Source organism: Mauremys mutica, chromosome 9 (genome assembly GCF_020497125.1).
Source record: "Mauremys mutica isolate MM-2020 ecotype Southern chromosome 9, ASM2049712v1, whole genome shotgun sequence".
Classification (NCBI taxonomy): Eukaryota; Metazoa; Chordata; order Testudines; family Geoemydidae; genus Mauremys; species Mauremys mutica.
This window is the reverse complement of record NC_059080.1, coordinates 87,766,249-87,782,937: the sequence shown is the minus strand read 5'-3', so window position 1 is coordinate 87,782,937 and position 16,689 is coordinate 87,766,249. Positions and strand designations below refer to the sequence as shown.

At 39.8% G+C, this 16,689-nt stretch overlaps 1 protein-coding gene across 1 annotated transcript in view; it reads right to left on the bottom strand.

Annotated features, from left to right (window-relative positions):
- SERPINI1 (serpin family I member 1) overlaps positions 1 to 16,689 on the bottom strand; it is a 70,724-nt gene that overhangs the window by 20,444 nt on the left and 33,591 nt on the right. Inside the window, exons 2-5 of the mRNA XM_045029942.1 lie at positions 10,315 to 10,582; positions 7,816 to 8,046; positions 4,158 to 4,352; positions 2,477 to 2,681 (exon numbers count right to left, since the gene is read on the bottom strand). Of these exons, the coding sequence (XP_044885877.1) occupies positions 2,477 to 2,681; positions 4,158 to 4,352; positions 7,816 to 8,046; positions 10,315 to 10,564 (881 nt within the window). The 5' untranslated portion in view covers positions 10,565 to 10,582. The remainder of the gene's footprint in view (positions 1 to 2,476; positions 2,682 to 4,157; positions 4,353 to 7,815; positions 8,047 to 10,314; positions 10,583 to 16,689) is intronic.

The window sequence follows — 16,689 nt, the reverse complement described above, 5'->3', positions numbered from 1 at the left end:
ACATTATAGAGTCATGTGTTCCCTGTAAGCTGCACGCTTGAGCAGCAGAGACAGAGAGATTTAAGTGCTGCGGACAGCCGGCAGCCATGTGTTCAGGTGCCCCTCCCCTCACAACATTGCTCCATCCTGCAGCTACCCCTGGGACCCTCCCACTGGGTGCGCCGGACTTTCTTAAAGAGACAGTGCATTATTTCTGAGATTGCCCCGTCATTCTCCCCTGCCCGTGCACCCCATCTCCGCAGAGCAGGGGAGGGGAGACAACAGGGCTCAGATCAGAGCAGGAGAGCTTTCAGTGAGTGCCTTAAAGAGACAGCACAGGGTTTCTCTCAGACACTTCCCCAGCAGCCAGCACACACACACACACACAGTCTCTGTCACACTCGCCTCCCAACACATACTTGTTGTATTATTGTTGTTACTTCTTGGTACTTCCTGCAATGCACACATATATTCGCTGTCATTTTATTCTTTCAAAGTGTGTTATTTTAGTGTTTTGACTGGTCTATGCATTTCATAATTTTTATTTCTCTTACACTTAAAATTTAATTCTTTGAGTAGTGAGTTCTAAAATGCCTAACCCGGCCTGGCTGGAGTAATTATCCTTATTTAACTTTTAAAAAAATATATAATTATATCTAATTTTTTTGTTTCTACTTGTGACACACATACCTCAGTGCACATAACAAAATTTATTCCACACATTGATGGAAAAAAAATTAGAGGAACATTGATAGTCTATGCTTTTTTTTTTTTTTTAAATTTCTAGCACTTATGGTTGCAAAGAAAAAAACTTGAAAAAAACGTGATAGAACTGTAACAGATGTAACGACACCTGCCTGAGTCTGCAGAGAGCCTGGAACAGTAGTTCTGAGAGGGATGATCTCAATGGGGGCATTGCTCTGGAGGGCCCTGCCAACACCACCCCAACTGAAGAACAGTGTAATGGGCCCAGCCCAAGTAGATACACCCTGCCTGCTGTGCAAGCCCCCTCCCACTCCCCAGTGCTTCTTCAGAGTGCAGGGGACGAGGGTGGTGGTGGAAGAAGTGGTTACCTGTGCTGCTCTCGAGGTGAAGGGAGGAGTTACCCTCCTGTCTGGGGGAGATGGAGACCCCAAGATAATGCTCTTGCCTTTCTGGGAGGGATTTCCCAGCCTCTGCCACTTCAAGTGGTGGTGGGATGGGGCATGGCTTGAGACAGGACCAGAATGGGGTGGTGTGATGTGCCCAGGGCCCTGGCTTGCCTTCATCTAGCCCTATAATTCTGGATTTGCTCCACAATCCATAGCATGCTCCCATGGCTGCAGGTATCTTCATGAAAAGGACCTTCACATGGGTAACAAGGGTTTGGCTAAGAAAGTTTTATTTGTTTAAAATAAAACAGTTATAAATTATCCCTCGGGTCATACGTACACCATTTCAATTAAATGTTACTGAAATAAAGAGCAGTAACTACCATTTTATGTCTTTGTTCAGCAACAACAGAATGGTGGCAAAGATAACAGTTCCTTAAAACCACTGGACCATAATACACTTCAGATGTCCTCTGCCACCATCTGTTCCCTGTTTTCAAACCATTCCTTTGCCACTTTTTTTTTCCCTCCAGTTGTTCAGTTTGTAGAGTGGCCTACAGAAGCCTTACACAAAACAATAAATGAGAAGCACAATTATAGTCTTAGATATATAGATATAATGAAAGTTCAGCTAGTCTAAATTGAGAAATTAAGATGATTAAAGAGCATCTTTTCAAAAACTGCATACATCGCTGAGGGAAGTTCTTGTTATACACTGAAAAACTGTCAATGTCACCTAAGGATAACAGATGCAATAGCTTGATATAAAGTCCTCTGAAGTCAATAGAAGTCTTGCCATTGACATCAGCGGACTTTGCATCAGGCCCAAAGGGAAAACAAATGTGGAGGGATTCCTGTATGTTCCTGCGCTTATTACAGAATAACCTTGCATACTACAAACACTAAGGTTATGTAACTGCAAATACTTCCTTATCCAAAAGGTAACTGGCAAGGGTCACCACTGCAACAGATGGCTACAGAAAAGCCCGATGAGAGGTTTGTATCTGATGGAACGGATCTATCATTGCTCCAAGTAACCAGTGTAAATCAATCCTTAATCCTTAAAATCAGTGCTGACAGTAAGAAAGTTTTCAATTTGGATCAACTTACATCAAAATAAAATGGCCTCTTGGAGGTAATTTTAATGGGAAATCTCCAAGGATTCCCACCCTGTTCTCTCACTGCCTAGAAATTTTACATCTGTGTTCTAAAATCCACCCCCCTGCAAAGCACATGACAAATCTCAAGCCATCCTGAAAACAGAAAACACTGTTGTGATGATTAACAGCATTTGCTACTGCGCCCATCCTTCTCTACTACCCTGTACAGTCATATAAAGACACAGCAGGAAAAGCACATACAAATGCACCCTCGTTTAAAATGTGTACTTGGAAATATATCCTCACCTTGGTAGATATACCTCCACTTTTTGTTTTTTCACAGAGTTAGCCCATTCCTCAATCAACTGGGCTTTGACCAATGGCTCCAGTGTGACTAGTGGAACTTCCTGTCTGGAAAGAACTATCATCATACTTATCTCATCGCCTTCGTATGGTATTTCCAGAACTTGATAGATACCTCCTGCTTCATTGGAGCCATCGCTGAACTCCCCTACAAAAAAGGAATATAATTCCATAATAAGCATTTCCTTTAAACTTTGTCTTTACTAAACGAACTGAGGGAAGATGCACGCTATGCAACACTAGTAATCTATCAGATGTAAATTAAATTAAACATAACAAATACGTACACTGTATTCAGAAGGCAGCAAAACAACGAACCTTAAATTACTAACCTCATTTTAAGCTTTCCAAAGAGCCTAAGTAAACTGACTCACTGACTCTCAATGAAACTTAAGCTCCCAAATGCCTAAATTATATTTTAAAATGAGGCTTAAGCCAGGCCTACACTACAAATTTGTGCTGGCATAGTTATCTGGGTCAGGACGTGAAACGGTGGGATCCCTAACTAACATAATTATACTAGCAGACATCTGTAGTGTAGATGTAACTTAAAGGCGCTTTTGAAAATTTTAGTCTATAGTCTCTCAATACTTGATTCCTTGTGATGGTCAATTAAAGTTTGTAAAGTGTTTCTAAGATAATATATAGTATTTAAAAAAGTAGATCCCTCAAGTGTTAGAATACAATTCAGAAAAAAACCATGCCAGTTAGACTGAACATGGATCTCAGCTTTTGATACCACTTATCACTTGACCAATCCTCCTCTATTACTTTAGTGTCATCATCAAAACAATTCAGCTATACACTGCTTACATTTACTTGTCTAGCATTTTCTCTCTCCAAGTGTAGTTACATCCTCATGTGGAGAAAAATAACTTACTTAACTTGCTCCCTGCTTGGTCTGCCAGAACCCAGATTTGTTACCCTTCTGGGCACCCCTTTTCTCTCACAGTCTGAGGTAGATATGTTTATAAGCAATCCTTTACTCATTATAATTTATGAAATAGGTATACAGAGCACAAGACAGGCACTTCGTTATATTTTAGAAATCTAAAGCAATAAATAAGTAGACCAAAAAATTCAGTTTCCCTAAAGCCTAGTAACTTTCAGAACTGCTTTTGAATAGGATAAGAGATGACACCTTACACATCAGAACATGATGAAATCAAACTTCAAAATCAAACATTTCATAATTTAAGGAACTTTACTTTGTATATTTGACAAGTGACTTTGACAATTTGTGTTTTAACCATTATAAAGCTTAAACTTATTGACGCTCAATGTCTACCGTCATTAATTATTATTTACCCCATCATAATTTCCTGCAACTGAAAATTTAAATTGATAAAAAAGAAAAAAAATGCTTAAAAATAAGCTTCAATATTACCCGTTGAAGTTATAAAACAAAATAAAAGATGAATTCTGTCAAGGCAACATTTAACTGACCGTGTGTGTGAAGAAATACCCAACAAGGGAATGCCAATCAGGTAACTGCATATAGTTGGGCAACCATATACAAACGTGTGCAGAATTGTGCACGACTGAATAAGTAGTGTCATATTATTGCTACAATGAGTTCGAGTTATCTGCACTAATTAAGTCAGCTGTCCAGGTCCCAGCTTACCATAATAAAATTCTCCCTGTTGGTACATCATTGGAATCTGCACTTCACTTTCATCATCTTTAGTGAAAGAGAAAGTCCTTGTGTTTTCAGGTCTGAATTGCGACTTCCAGTTTCCCTTGAAGTAGACTGCATTGACGAGGGCCAAATGAGTTAGAGCACTGAAATCCCTTGATGAGGCAAAATCTTTGATCATGTCTGTCAGATAGAAAGGAAAAGGAATGCTTCAAACCGCACGTAAAATTGAATATTCAATCAAAACTCATCCAGCTTGCAAAAGGCAAGAAAATAAAAAATAGCACTAACATAAAATTTCCATTTCAGATTTCCTCAGTAAATCCCAAATTAATTTTCCAGCATTTTCAAAACATAAATCACAGTGTCGGTATGTAAATCCTTCCTTCAAGTGTATATCAGTCACTTGTTTCTAAGCATCACTTTTAAAATATAACCCACACTGAAACCTTGAGGAAATGTAGGTCAAATAAAGAAAGTTTCTCCTGGTGTTACAGTACAGTTCACTATTTCCCTCCCAGGGGATCAACTTTTATGGACTTGGGCTGTAATCTAAAGAAACACCTGAAGATGTGCTTAACTTTAAGAACGTAAAGAGTCCCATTGAGTGGGGCCTTTAATAGCAATGACATCAAGAGCGGGCAGCACCGTCACTAGACATTTTAGTGTCTGGAGTGAGCAAGCATATTTGCACCCCCTACTCTTTCTTTCACCCCCATCCAGGGGTGAAAGTGAGCCGACACGGGCTGGTACCGCGTAGGTCGGGTCTGTGCCGGCAGGGCTGCTGACAGGGGAGGCAAAAGGGGCAGGGATGTTAAAGTGCTGCCACGGCAGTGCTTTAAGGAGGGTCCTTTGCCGCAGCAGCGCTTTAACATTGCTGCCCCCCCTCCCCACCTTGGCAGCCCTACCAGCAAGGCCACTGACCGGGGGAGGGGGAGGGGAGGCAGCAATGTTAAAGTGCTCCCATGGCAAAGGACCCTGCAGCGCTTTAACATCCCTGCCCCTTTTGACCCCCCTCTCAGCTGCCAATGGGCAGGTAGGGGGCAAAGAGAGCAGCTGCCCCGGGGCTGGCCCTTTAAATCACCACTGGAGCCCCAAGCAGCACAGGCCAGGTGGCATGGAAGGGCTGGCTGGGGGATGCTGACCCCCCCCAGCCTTGCCCTTTCCGCCTGAGGCTCCGCCCCTTCTGGGGGCCAGCCCCAGCCCCATACCGGTAAGTGTCTGTAGTTACTTTCACCCCTGCCCCCATCATTTTTTTGCCCCCACCACTTTGCGTCCTGGGCAGTTGCCTGGCCTTGCTTACGGCCCTGAGAGTGAGCCAGGTACTTGGTTTTCACACAGGCAAAGCCCCACATCTTACATCTACTGTAGTCATGAGAGGCTTGTTAGCCGAGCATAGCAGCTGCTATGCTTACACTCCTAAATAAATTATTCCAATCAGAGTGCATTGTCTGTTACTGATTGGATACAACTTGTTTTCAGTAAAATAATTCTGAGTTTATAACTCTGTAAGAATAGTGACAAATCTAGTCACTGAATTTAATAATTCATCCCAGATGGATTCCTTACTCCTATTTATGACCAACATGTTATATAATGGGTTAAAAAAAAAAAGGCACTCTATCTGGTTATTACTTCTCAATTTATGATTTGTTCGTGAGTGTGTTTAGAGTCAAATTCTGCCTCTAGATGCATTTGCAGAACTCCACAGAGCAGCCAATTGGTATCACATTTGTGCATCTGAGGGCAGAATCTGGTTCATGCTGTCCTGGGAGTAACTGTTTTTGTTTATACTTCAGTTTATTCAGAGCAATGTCCCTTGAGGCAGAAAGATTACCACAGTCAAGAGAACACACACACACACACACACACACACACACACACTAAAAGCTTGTTTGAATGGGGGGGTGGGGGGGGGAGAGAATCTGAAGTCTTTCCTTTCCTTGTTCGAAATTTCATTTTCAGTGACATTTTCCAAACAGTTCTTGGTAACACACATTACTGTATATTAGGTTTCTATATGGTGTGGAATATTTTCTTAAGACAGGTATGTCTCATTTATTTTGAACCTTGTTGAGCACTTATTACTCAAAGCTTTGAGAGGAGTGTGTTTAACAAGCCATGGATGAAATCCCGACTACCCCTCTGTGGCACTGTTGTGAGGGAGAGGGTCTCCTCTTCCCTTGATAGCAACCAGGCAAGAATGAGCTCTGGTGCTACAGGGACATTAAGCTGAGGGACTACGACTGCCTGTAAGTGCATCATGGCCCCAGTGGACTGTGGATTGCCAGCTTGGTCAGCACCAAGGATGCTTGTGCAGCAGGCATTAGACAGGTGCTTATACTGTGCCTTCTAAAAACACAAAGGTTCACACAACTGTACATTCACCTATGCCAGCATGATGTGACCTATTGCATGGCTAGTGCTACTTTGTTCCCTCCATTTCTGTGTTTCCAAAAAGCAAGGCAGGATTTTAACTCTGAGGTGCAACACACTCCCAAATACTTTGGCAAAACAGGATGAATTCAAACTGGAGCAAGAGCCAGTACTTTTCCCATTTATGCCACAAATGTACATATTAAATAACGCATTTCTTCCCATAACAGCTCTACAGCTAGATTCTCAGATATCATGGGGATGTGTGTGTGGTAGAAATTCCTAGAAAAATTCTGACCTTACCTTTAGACTTACAGTGTTGCAACTAAGGACAGAATCTGGCCTCTATTGTTAAAATAGTATCACCACAAACTAATTTAAGAGACGTAGTGGAAAAGGAATTAGAGCATAATTATTTTCTCTGATCCACAAGTTGGAACACGCTCTGCTTCTATTTGCTCTCCAAGTATGTATGGAACCAAGCAATCAATGGGAGCACCACACAGGCAATGATCAGAATTCAACAGCAAATCTGACAAATACATTTGCTTTTTTAGTTTTGCATTTACTGTTTTCTCCTACTAGAGATCTCTGTTCACCTTAGTAGTGATAGTGTTATCAATGGTCAAATTCTGTCTTTGGCAACACTGATATGGCTTCCACTGAAGTCAACAGGGGCTGCATGTGTCCAGATTTTGTCAGTGGATCTGCACATGTCTACCAAAACTGACTTTATATTCCTTAATATATTTGGGCCTGATCCTGAGAGGTAATGAGCACTCACAATTCTCATTTTAAGTCATTACTAAGCTCAGGCCAGTAACGTCTTTAAACATATTTTATATTTAGTAACCAACAGTTTTAGAAAGAAAGCATGAAAAAAATTAAATTTTCATTAATAAAATACATTTATATTAAATAGAAAATAGAGACTCAAATCACAGAGTGATTGCTAGTAAAGTGTCATTATTTTACCAGTAGATACCGCAGTTATTTTCTTATATGTAGAAGAGGAAATGAGTCTCTCTCAGATACCACGGTGTGGTTAGCGATGGCAAAAGCTGATTTTTGAAAGGACTATCATAGTACAGGAAAAAATATAATTGTATTAAGAACTGATGCTAGAATTGTCTGAGAGAGAAGATATCTTCTCTCTCACTTAAGATTAAGGTAACAGACAAGACAAAGGTCAACCAGTACTGACCTACTTCAGCACGACACAACCAAACATTTACAGTCAGAGAGAAATAAAAGAACTACAGGGACTTACTATTTGTATGATTCTCAACCCACTTATTGATGTGGTTAGCTACAGCTGCACTTTGACTAAAGTCTACATTTTCTACTTCAGCTTTAAAGTATTTTTTCACTAATTGCAAAAATTTGTCACTGATGTGAAATCCATTCTGAACATAGAGGGAGTTGGCAATTGTCATCACGTACTGGCTTTCCTCAGTACTTGCCATATCAGAAAGGTCCTTCAAGAATGAAAATTCTTCACCTGAAAAGAAAATAAAAGAAAAAGAAAAACATTACAAGTAGTTTGTTTTCCTTAAGGCTCCCCACTACCAATTCATAATGATATTTTAGCCTCAAGTACAGAAAATCCATTAACATTCTAGAGTTGTTTATTTTTTATTTTTTTTTAAAAGACTCAGACAGAAAATGTAAACAAATCAGAGGTCAAAAATAATAATAAAAAAGCACACACAGTGACCAAGATAATATACTACATTACACTGACTTGAATGTGCACGTTGTAGACTGTTCCATTTCAGATACTGAAGATGTGAATTAATCTGCATGGCAGGCCACTGTGCAATGACTAGTTTGGGTTTCTACTGTCCACAATAAGCAGCATTAGCGAGCCATTCCCTCAACCCCACACACAACCCTGCCAACTGTAGTGCTTTCATTTGTCCCAACATCAAAATGAATCATTCTGACCTATCCCGAGAAGAAAAAATTATTCTAGCATGTTTCCCTCCCAAATGCTCAATGGGTCTTGTATTGTGTCCTAAATGTTAACAGTTTGGGGCCCTGGGGAGGGAAAAAAAAAAAAAAAAAGCAATGAGTTTCAATGCTAAAGCCCTCCACTGAGAACTCTTCATCAGCGGAACTTAGGTCTAGGGACTTTAAAATTACTTCAGTTAATTTCAGTTGTCAGGACACTGCCCAGGGAAGGAGAAAAGCAGTCTCTTAGATAACCAGGAACTCTGACAGTAACAGGTTTCACAGATTAAAAATCCCAGCAACCAGAATTGCTCCTGGAGTCAAGTCAGAAGCCAATAAAGCATATGGAGAACAAGCGTAGTGAGTTTAATGTGTACTGAACAAAGATTCAAGCAACCTGCTGCTTTCTACAATAGCTGAAGCTTCCGGCTGGTCTTTGGAGATAGCTTCATGTAGAGTGCACTGCAACAGCTGAAATAGGAGTTGATAGCTGTGTACACAAAGTATGTGTCTGAGATCCGAGCATGGCCTGGTTTGCATTAACTGGACTACACTTTCAAATATCAGAGTGTAATTGTCTGTTTTTAATCCCTTAGGGTATATCTACCCTACCCGCCGTATCGGCGTGTACTGATCGATCTATCAGGGATCAATTTATCACATCTAGTGTAGACGCGATAAAATCGATCCCCGATCGCTCTGCTGTCGACTCCGGAACTCCACCGCAGCGAGAGGCGGAAGTGGAGTCAACGGAGGAGCAGCAGTAGTCAACTCGCCACCGTCCTCATGGCCAGGTAAATAGACCTAAGATACGCTGACTTCAGCTACGCTATTTGCGTAGCTGAAGTTGCGTATCTTAGGTCGACCCCCCCGCAGTGTAGACCTAGCCTTTGAGGCAAAATTGTAGAACTAGGCAGCAAATATAATCTGCAGGCATCGTCTGTGTAGGAGACTATGCAAAACGGCTATTGCAGGGCCAGTGGAATTACATGCATATACCTCCAGAGCACCACCTTATTTCCTAGGCTGCCTCAAACTGCTGCTCCTCAGAGGCCCCCAGGTCCAATGGGTTTTAATAAAGGCCTGAAATTTCACTCACGGGTTTCCAAGCAAACACCTACATACAGTACCTCTCAGAATCATTATGATCCTTTGACGTGGCGGTCTCTAGTTACAGTCACATTATGGGGTAGTTACATTTACTCAGAGACATGCAGTGAAGTGGAAATGCCCAGCAGATTCACTACAAACAACCACCACTAATACCTGTGAACAAAATTTGCCCTCAAGTATGTCCACACAATGATATTGAAGGTACGTAGATGTAACTGAGGGTAGAATTTGATCCTATATTATTAAGAACAGGTATTTACACACAAAAGGATAACATAGAATATAGGAAATTTTTCTAGGTTTATATTTTCTTGTCTCTATTTCAACTCACTAGTTCATACAATAGGCATTATCTGCCCATCTGTTATCAATTTTAAACAGGAGTTTATCTAATGATGCTAAATATTTACCCCAGTACACCAGCTGTTCAAATTTAGAATAGAAGAAATCTTATCACCTAGTACCATCAAGGAATCACAAAATAGTTATACTAAAAATATTTACATTAGACATTACACAAATTGCATAAAATTACAGTTTCAAGAAATTCTACTACTTTTCAAGTGCAACACCTAACAGGTGTTCATACTTTCTCCTTAAGAAATCCATGAACAAAACCTTGACCTTTCCATGGTTGTTCAATAGGCCCCATCTCTTCCTTTACAACAAAAATACACAGAGAAACACAATTAGAAGACCTTACCATTTTTCAAGCTGTCATATCCCAGGGAATGTCGAATTTCTTTTAAAGTGGATCCATGAGCTCCAAGTTCCACCATCCCCAGGGCAATTGCAATGCTCAGAGGAGAGAACAGAATATTCTCATCTTCCCCGGTGGCCCGCAGCTGATTATAAATGTTCACTGAAAACTCTGCAATAGCTTCATTAGGAAAATTTGTGCTCAAGGCCTTACTTTGCAAAACCAGCAAAGACAACAGCCCAAGGAAGTACATGTCTTGCGAGTTTCACGTCTGCAAGATAAAATTTTAGAGAGGATGAGTAAACTGCATTTAAGAAATAACAGGCTCCATTCAAGAGGTTGGAGGGAGAGAGGGCACAGCACAGTAAAGCTAATTATATTGTTTTGTACCATGGTTGAAAAAAAAATATAAATTAGAGAATTTTAACATGCAACTTATTTATTGGGAAAGGGGTAAAGCTAGTATGTGTGTGTTCCAAAGAGATTTCTGTAGCAGGTTATTAAGATAGATATAATATTTATTTATTCTATTTTGTGCCCTTTTACTTTCAAAAGTCACCTGCAGTTCAAAAACTATTTTGATTGTCCATCCCTGTTCTTAAAAAAAAAAAAAAAGAAAAAAAAGAAAAAAAGGTGTAGCAACAACTTTCCTTACAAACGGGTTTTATCAATAGTATGTGTATTAAAAATGAAGTTACAAGTTGTCTTTGTCCACCTTGTCAAGGTCCCATTTACTTCGCTAAAATTGTGGCACGTCAGGCAGTGGCGGTGGTGTTAATGAGTTTTTGCAGTTCTGCAACAAAGAAACTTGTTCTTTAGTTGGGAGATCAAAAAAGGCAGAACATCCATGGCATTGCTGAGCTCTCTCTTTGCCCTCCAGTTACACTGAAATCAATGTCCAAATCAGATGAAGATATGTCGTCTCCTACTGACACTGCTTTGACAGAGCCCACTGATACCCAGACCAACGGAAACATACCATGGAGGCTGCTTGGTCACAAAGCATGTGCCAACTAGCTAGAGTGAACTTTGAAAGGAAAATAATTTAAAAGGTTAGTGGGGGAAAAAAGGGCATCTGAGTGAAATAAGACCCTTGTTGGTAGCAAAGCAAATAAGAAGGGGTTAGTTTTTCCAGCCAGAGTAAACATCCACCTGGGAATCTTTAGGAGTGGGGTCAGTTAATACAGTGTTTGGCTGGAGTATTCTTTGTTGAGAGTGTCACAAAAGGAGGGAAGGAGAACTCAATAGAACAAGCTCTGGTACTCAGATCTCTCCGTCAATGCACTGCAGGCCCAGCTGAAAATGCTTCAGCAAAGAACAGCGCTGCCAGCTTTCACAATTTTATCACGAGTCTCATGTTTTTCTTAAATCCCCAGCTCTTAATCACATAACTCTATGTGAGAATTTATTTTTTAAATAAAAACTGACAAAGTTTAAGTTTCTAATCCTCATGATTGCAGAGAAAAGCTTGGAAACATGACTCAAAAAGGCTCCAAAGCCAGAAGGCAAATAAACACTTTTTTTTTGGATTAAATCTCATGATTCTTGTAGGGCCTGACTCATGATTTCTGAATGCTTGGGGCTGGCAATGCTGATTAGTTGATTGCTTAACTATTTCAGGACACTAGGGCTCTTGAAGTCAGTGACCTTAACGTAATATTACTTAATATTTATATAGTGCATTTTATCTTCAAAGCACTAAACAAGTGTTATCCAATTAAAACTCACAACACCCCAGAGTGATAAGCAATTACGCATTATCACCCCCTTTTCACAGATGAGGAAACAAGAATTAATCAGACGTGCATGTGTTTTGGCTACAACTCTGATGTAGCCATTATTTAGGGATCTCCCTTCACCCTTAGCCACATACATCACAGATAAGATTTTTGCTTTGCTTTTTCAGTCAGAAACCAAAACACTTTAACTTGTTAACTGCTGTGGCATCCACACGACATTCACAAAAATGAGGCCTTACTGGTGAACTAAAGGAGCCAGGCATTGTTTTATGGATCCATATTCTTTTTTGCTTATATATTTGTATGGACCTTGTCCCATCCCCTAGCTTCCAATAAAGACCCCCTAAAATGGAATTTAACTGTGTGTCTCTTATTCCTTCTTATCAAGAAAGCCTGCAGTGGAGATTTTTATTTCATTCATTTTTGCTTTATGTAAAACAAATCATCTGGGTCTGGAGCCCTGTCAGCTTTGACTGTTGCTTATGGCTTGACTACCTACTTTAGCATAATCATAAGACCATCTAAGATTTCTTGGTCTCCCTTAGGAAAATGTCTCCCAGTCTTTGAGGCATGACCTTCACTATTTCTTTCAAGAACACTGACGCAATGAATTCATTCTGTTCCAAACTAACAACAACTTTATCTGTCACTAGCTTCCCACTTATCTTCCTTAATGACACTAAGGATTTCTTACCTGCCTGCTGGCTAACCCAGCAATTTTAGGAATTTAATCTTTTTCATACTATATAAATCTAATAGGTTGAACATGACTGCCTTTGCTTGTTGGAACATTTAAGGGTTCCTTCTCAACGGACGTGTGTGTAGGCTATTTTATATTATTACAAGAGCACCTAGAAACTCCAAACAGCAGGGCCCCTTTTGCAAAGCATTGTACAAACGTTTAGTAAGAGACACTCCTCCACCGTGAAGAATGTATAAGCTAAACAGCCAGGACAGACAAAGAATGGGAGGAAGGCAGTATGATCTTCATTTTACAGCTGGGGAACTGATGCACAAAGAGATTAAGTGACTTGTCCAAAGTCACACAAAGTCTGCAGAGACAGGAATTTAACCCAGATCTCCTGAATCCCAGTCCAAAGCCTTAAAACAGATGTCCATCACCCTTCTCCAAAGATGGGTCCAAAGCAACCCCCTGCCTTTCTGAGCTTTCCCCCAAATTTGGGAAAGATCATATAATGATTAAAATAAAAACTTCATATGCTCTGCTGTATGGAGGTGGACTTAAGCACATATTTAAGTGCTTTGCCACATTAAGGCTGTAGTTTTAACTCATGCCAGCTTGCTTTGAAAACTGAAAGGGGTAATTAGTTTGATGCACATTGCATCATCTTATCTGTCATTTCAAAAAAGCTTTCCAATTACTTCTGGTTGTGAAGATAGCTATTCAACACTCTGATCAACAGCCTGCCATATGTGCTACAGCCAGATAGGCTATAACAATAGCAGAAAGGGAGATGCACACATCTTATAGAGAGAAAACTTCAATGGCTAGTTTGGACCATTTAAATGCTAATATTTTTAATCAGGTTTATGCAACACACACATGCCCAACACCACCCCTTTTCCTTTTACAAAAATCCCAGATCTTAAACTTTTAAAATATATATTAGTTGTTTTGCTAATCAGAGCATATTTTTTATTTTTATTTTTGTAAATGAAGAACAGCAGATTCATGGCCATTAAGTTACCTGAAAAGAGAATAGTGCTGTTTCATTTAGTTCTCTGGTAGATAAAATGCTTCCTTATTTGTATATTTAGAGTCAAGCAGTATCAATATATAAAAGCAAAAACTGGATGACTATATTTAATGTAATAAGTTAAAAGGATATCATAAGAACAGCCATACTGGATCAGACCAAAGGTCCATCTAGCCCAGTATCCGGTCTTCTGACAGTGGCCAATGCCAGATGCTTCAGAGAGAATGAACAGACAGGTAACCATCAAGTGATCCATCCTGTCGGCCATTCCCAGAGGCTAGGGACACTATCCTTGCATATGGCTAATAACCATTGATGGACCTATCCTCCATGAACTTCTCTAGTTCTAGTCAGTTTTATACTTGTTTAATGCTACCTTTCCTTTTAGTGGACAGACAGGAATCTTTTACCTGATAGTTTTTTCCCCTCCACAATTTGGATACGGAGATTTGCTTTTTTAACCACATCCTGGCAAAGTTTTGAGAAATAATGAAGTTTAAACCTGAAGAAAGATAACAAAGATTGAAAACTGATTCAGGCCTCAATTCAGGTAAGCATCCCTATTCAGCGAAACACTCATGTACATGCTTAACTTTAAGCTTGTGCTTATGGCCCATTGACATCGATGCTTAAAATTAAGCTATGATAATACAGATAACTATAACAACAAAACCCAGACTCCTCCATCAGCAAGGTCAATAGAGCATCAGGCAGGTACAAGGGTCTGAGAAGTTCTCAGTACAAGACTGGGCTTTAGTCTCTTTGCAACTTGGCAAATAATTTATAATCAAGTTCTTCTTTCCTTTAATACATTCCTATCCCCAAATATTTGGGGCAATTGTTTTTATACGATGATTTGCTGGTTATCTATTTGCGTCCACTACTTCCTGTTTATAACTCACATTGTAGATGCCTAATTCATACAGTATAATTCTCATCTCCCTCCTAAAAATATTTCAGTAATCCACACTGGAGAACAGTGCCTTTACAGAGGAATAATTACGTGTGAAATTTCGGGAGCAGCAAATAGTCTCAAATACCCAGCAGTTACATGACTATGCAAAAAATGAATAGGATCCCATGAACCATGGTGAAAAAAAACCTCGCTCCTTTTAAACATGCATATATTTGCAAATTGAATTTTTTAAACATGCTCAACCAGCCCTAGTATTTTCTTAGTTTATTAATATAGTCAGTGTTCTAGCCAGGGAAACAGTATCTTGTTCTTTTTCACCCCAAATATACTTTTTTCTTTTGCAGAAGAACTTTTTAAAAGACCTATAGTATTTAATAGAAAATTATCACCTTTCTGTAAGTAATTTTGGGCAATCCAATAAAATTTAACAGAGAATTTTATCCCTGCTACAGAATTATATAGAATGGTTCAAGATTCTAGAAAGTGTATCGCTCTAAAAGCCTACTGAATGTAAGAGTAGTTTCTGTAGAACCGTGGTGGCCTTCATCACTGTTAAAAAACAATAAGCCTTTCCATCATAATGAATCTGTTATTTGAGACAGCTGTCTCTTCTCCTTATGAACATTACAGAAAGGAGGTGTTTATTTTTTCCCCAAATAATTATTTTAAATCAAACAACACACAAGAATCCAGCACACTCCATTTATTATTTCAGTTCCAAAGCAGGTGCCATCACCTACTTTTCTAAAGGATTGGAGTTGGAACCTGCCTTCAGTGGAGGAAGCCAGAGAGATTTCTTTACCAGATGAGCCAGGAAGCACAGAAGGTGGGTAGCTCATGGGGTAGCCTCAGTGTTCCAAGTAATGTAGTCTATGAAGTTTGCAGTGATTTTGTAGTTTTGTTGGGCCCAGGATATGAGACACACAAAATGGGTAAGGCAATATCTTTCATTGGATCAACTTCTGTTGATGAAGGAGAAACTTCTGAGCTCCACAGAATTCTTCTTGAGGCTGGAAAGAGGACTTCAGATTCTGAAATCCTTTTACCTCCAATAATTCAGATGTTGCCAGGTGGAATGGCCACCCTCAGCTTCCTCACAAAACATGTTACATCAGATCCCGATGATGCAAACTCATGTCTCTTGTTGTACCAGAAATTAAGACACTACACTAGAAAAATCACCACACCGTGTCACCTAAAAATAAAATATGTCTCTTTCTCCTTCATGTTTATTTTTGATAAATGACTTGACTACAGCTTGACATTTACCTAACAATTACCTGTGGCAACATTCTGCTCTAGTGACATTCTTCTGTTAATTACCATAGGGTAGCTCAACTTTGAGTACTCACAGTGACCAAAAAATGTTAGCACATACTTGGATTAACAGATTATTATTTGTATTTCATCAGCACCACATTGTGTTAGGCACTGTATTAATGTGGTAAGAGTCTTTCCCCCACAAAGCTTATAATCTAAACAGACAAGGATGGGAGTGGAAACAGGTACAGAAAGGTGATGTGAGTTGCCCAAGGTCTCAGAACAGATCAGTGGCAGAGCTGGAAATAGACCTCATGTCTCCTGAGTTCCTGTCCAGTGCCCTATCCACAGGGCTATGCTGCCGCTGGACATGTCAAACACTCAGCCCCTTCTGTAAATTCTTCTTAACCCCACCCATGTGTTTCTTTCCCTCCTTCACTGGGAATTTCCAGTGCTCTACAAAAATTAAATCCTAGCTTTACCACTGTCAAACCACTGTACCAGGTCTATTTGGAAAACCTGATGCCAATTGTCTAGGATGGTCTGGTTTTCATGAATTTTAGTAAAACACCAGAGCAGAGGAGTTAGAAGGGTCTGAGGTTTGGGAAAAAAGGATTTTAAAAAAAGTCTTAAAGTTAAAAAAAAAAAGTGTAATCTTGCAGAAAACTTCTTCAATTAAACATTTTTGATACCATCTCTTTCAGTTCAGGGTTTCATTTAATATTTTTTCCTATTAAGCCATTAC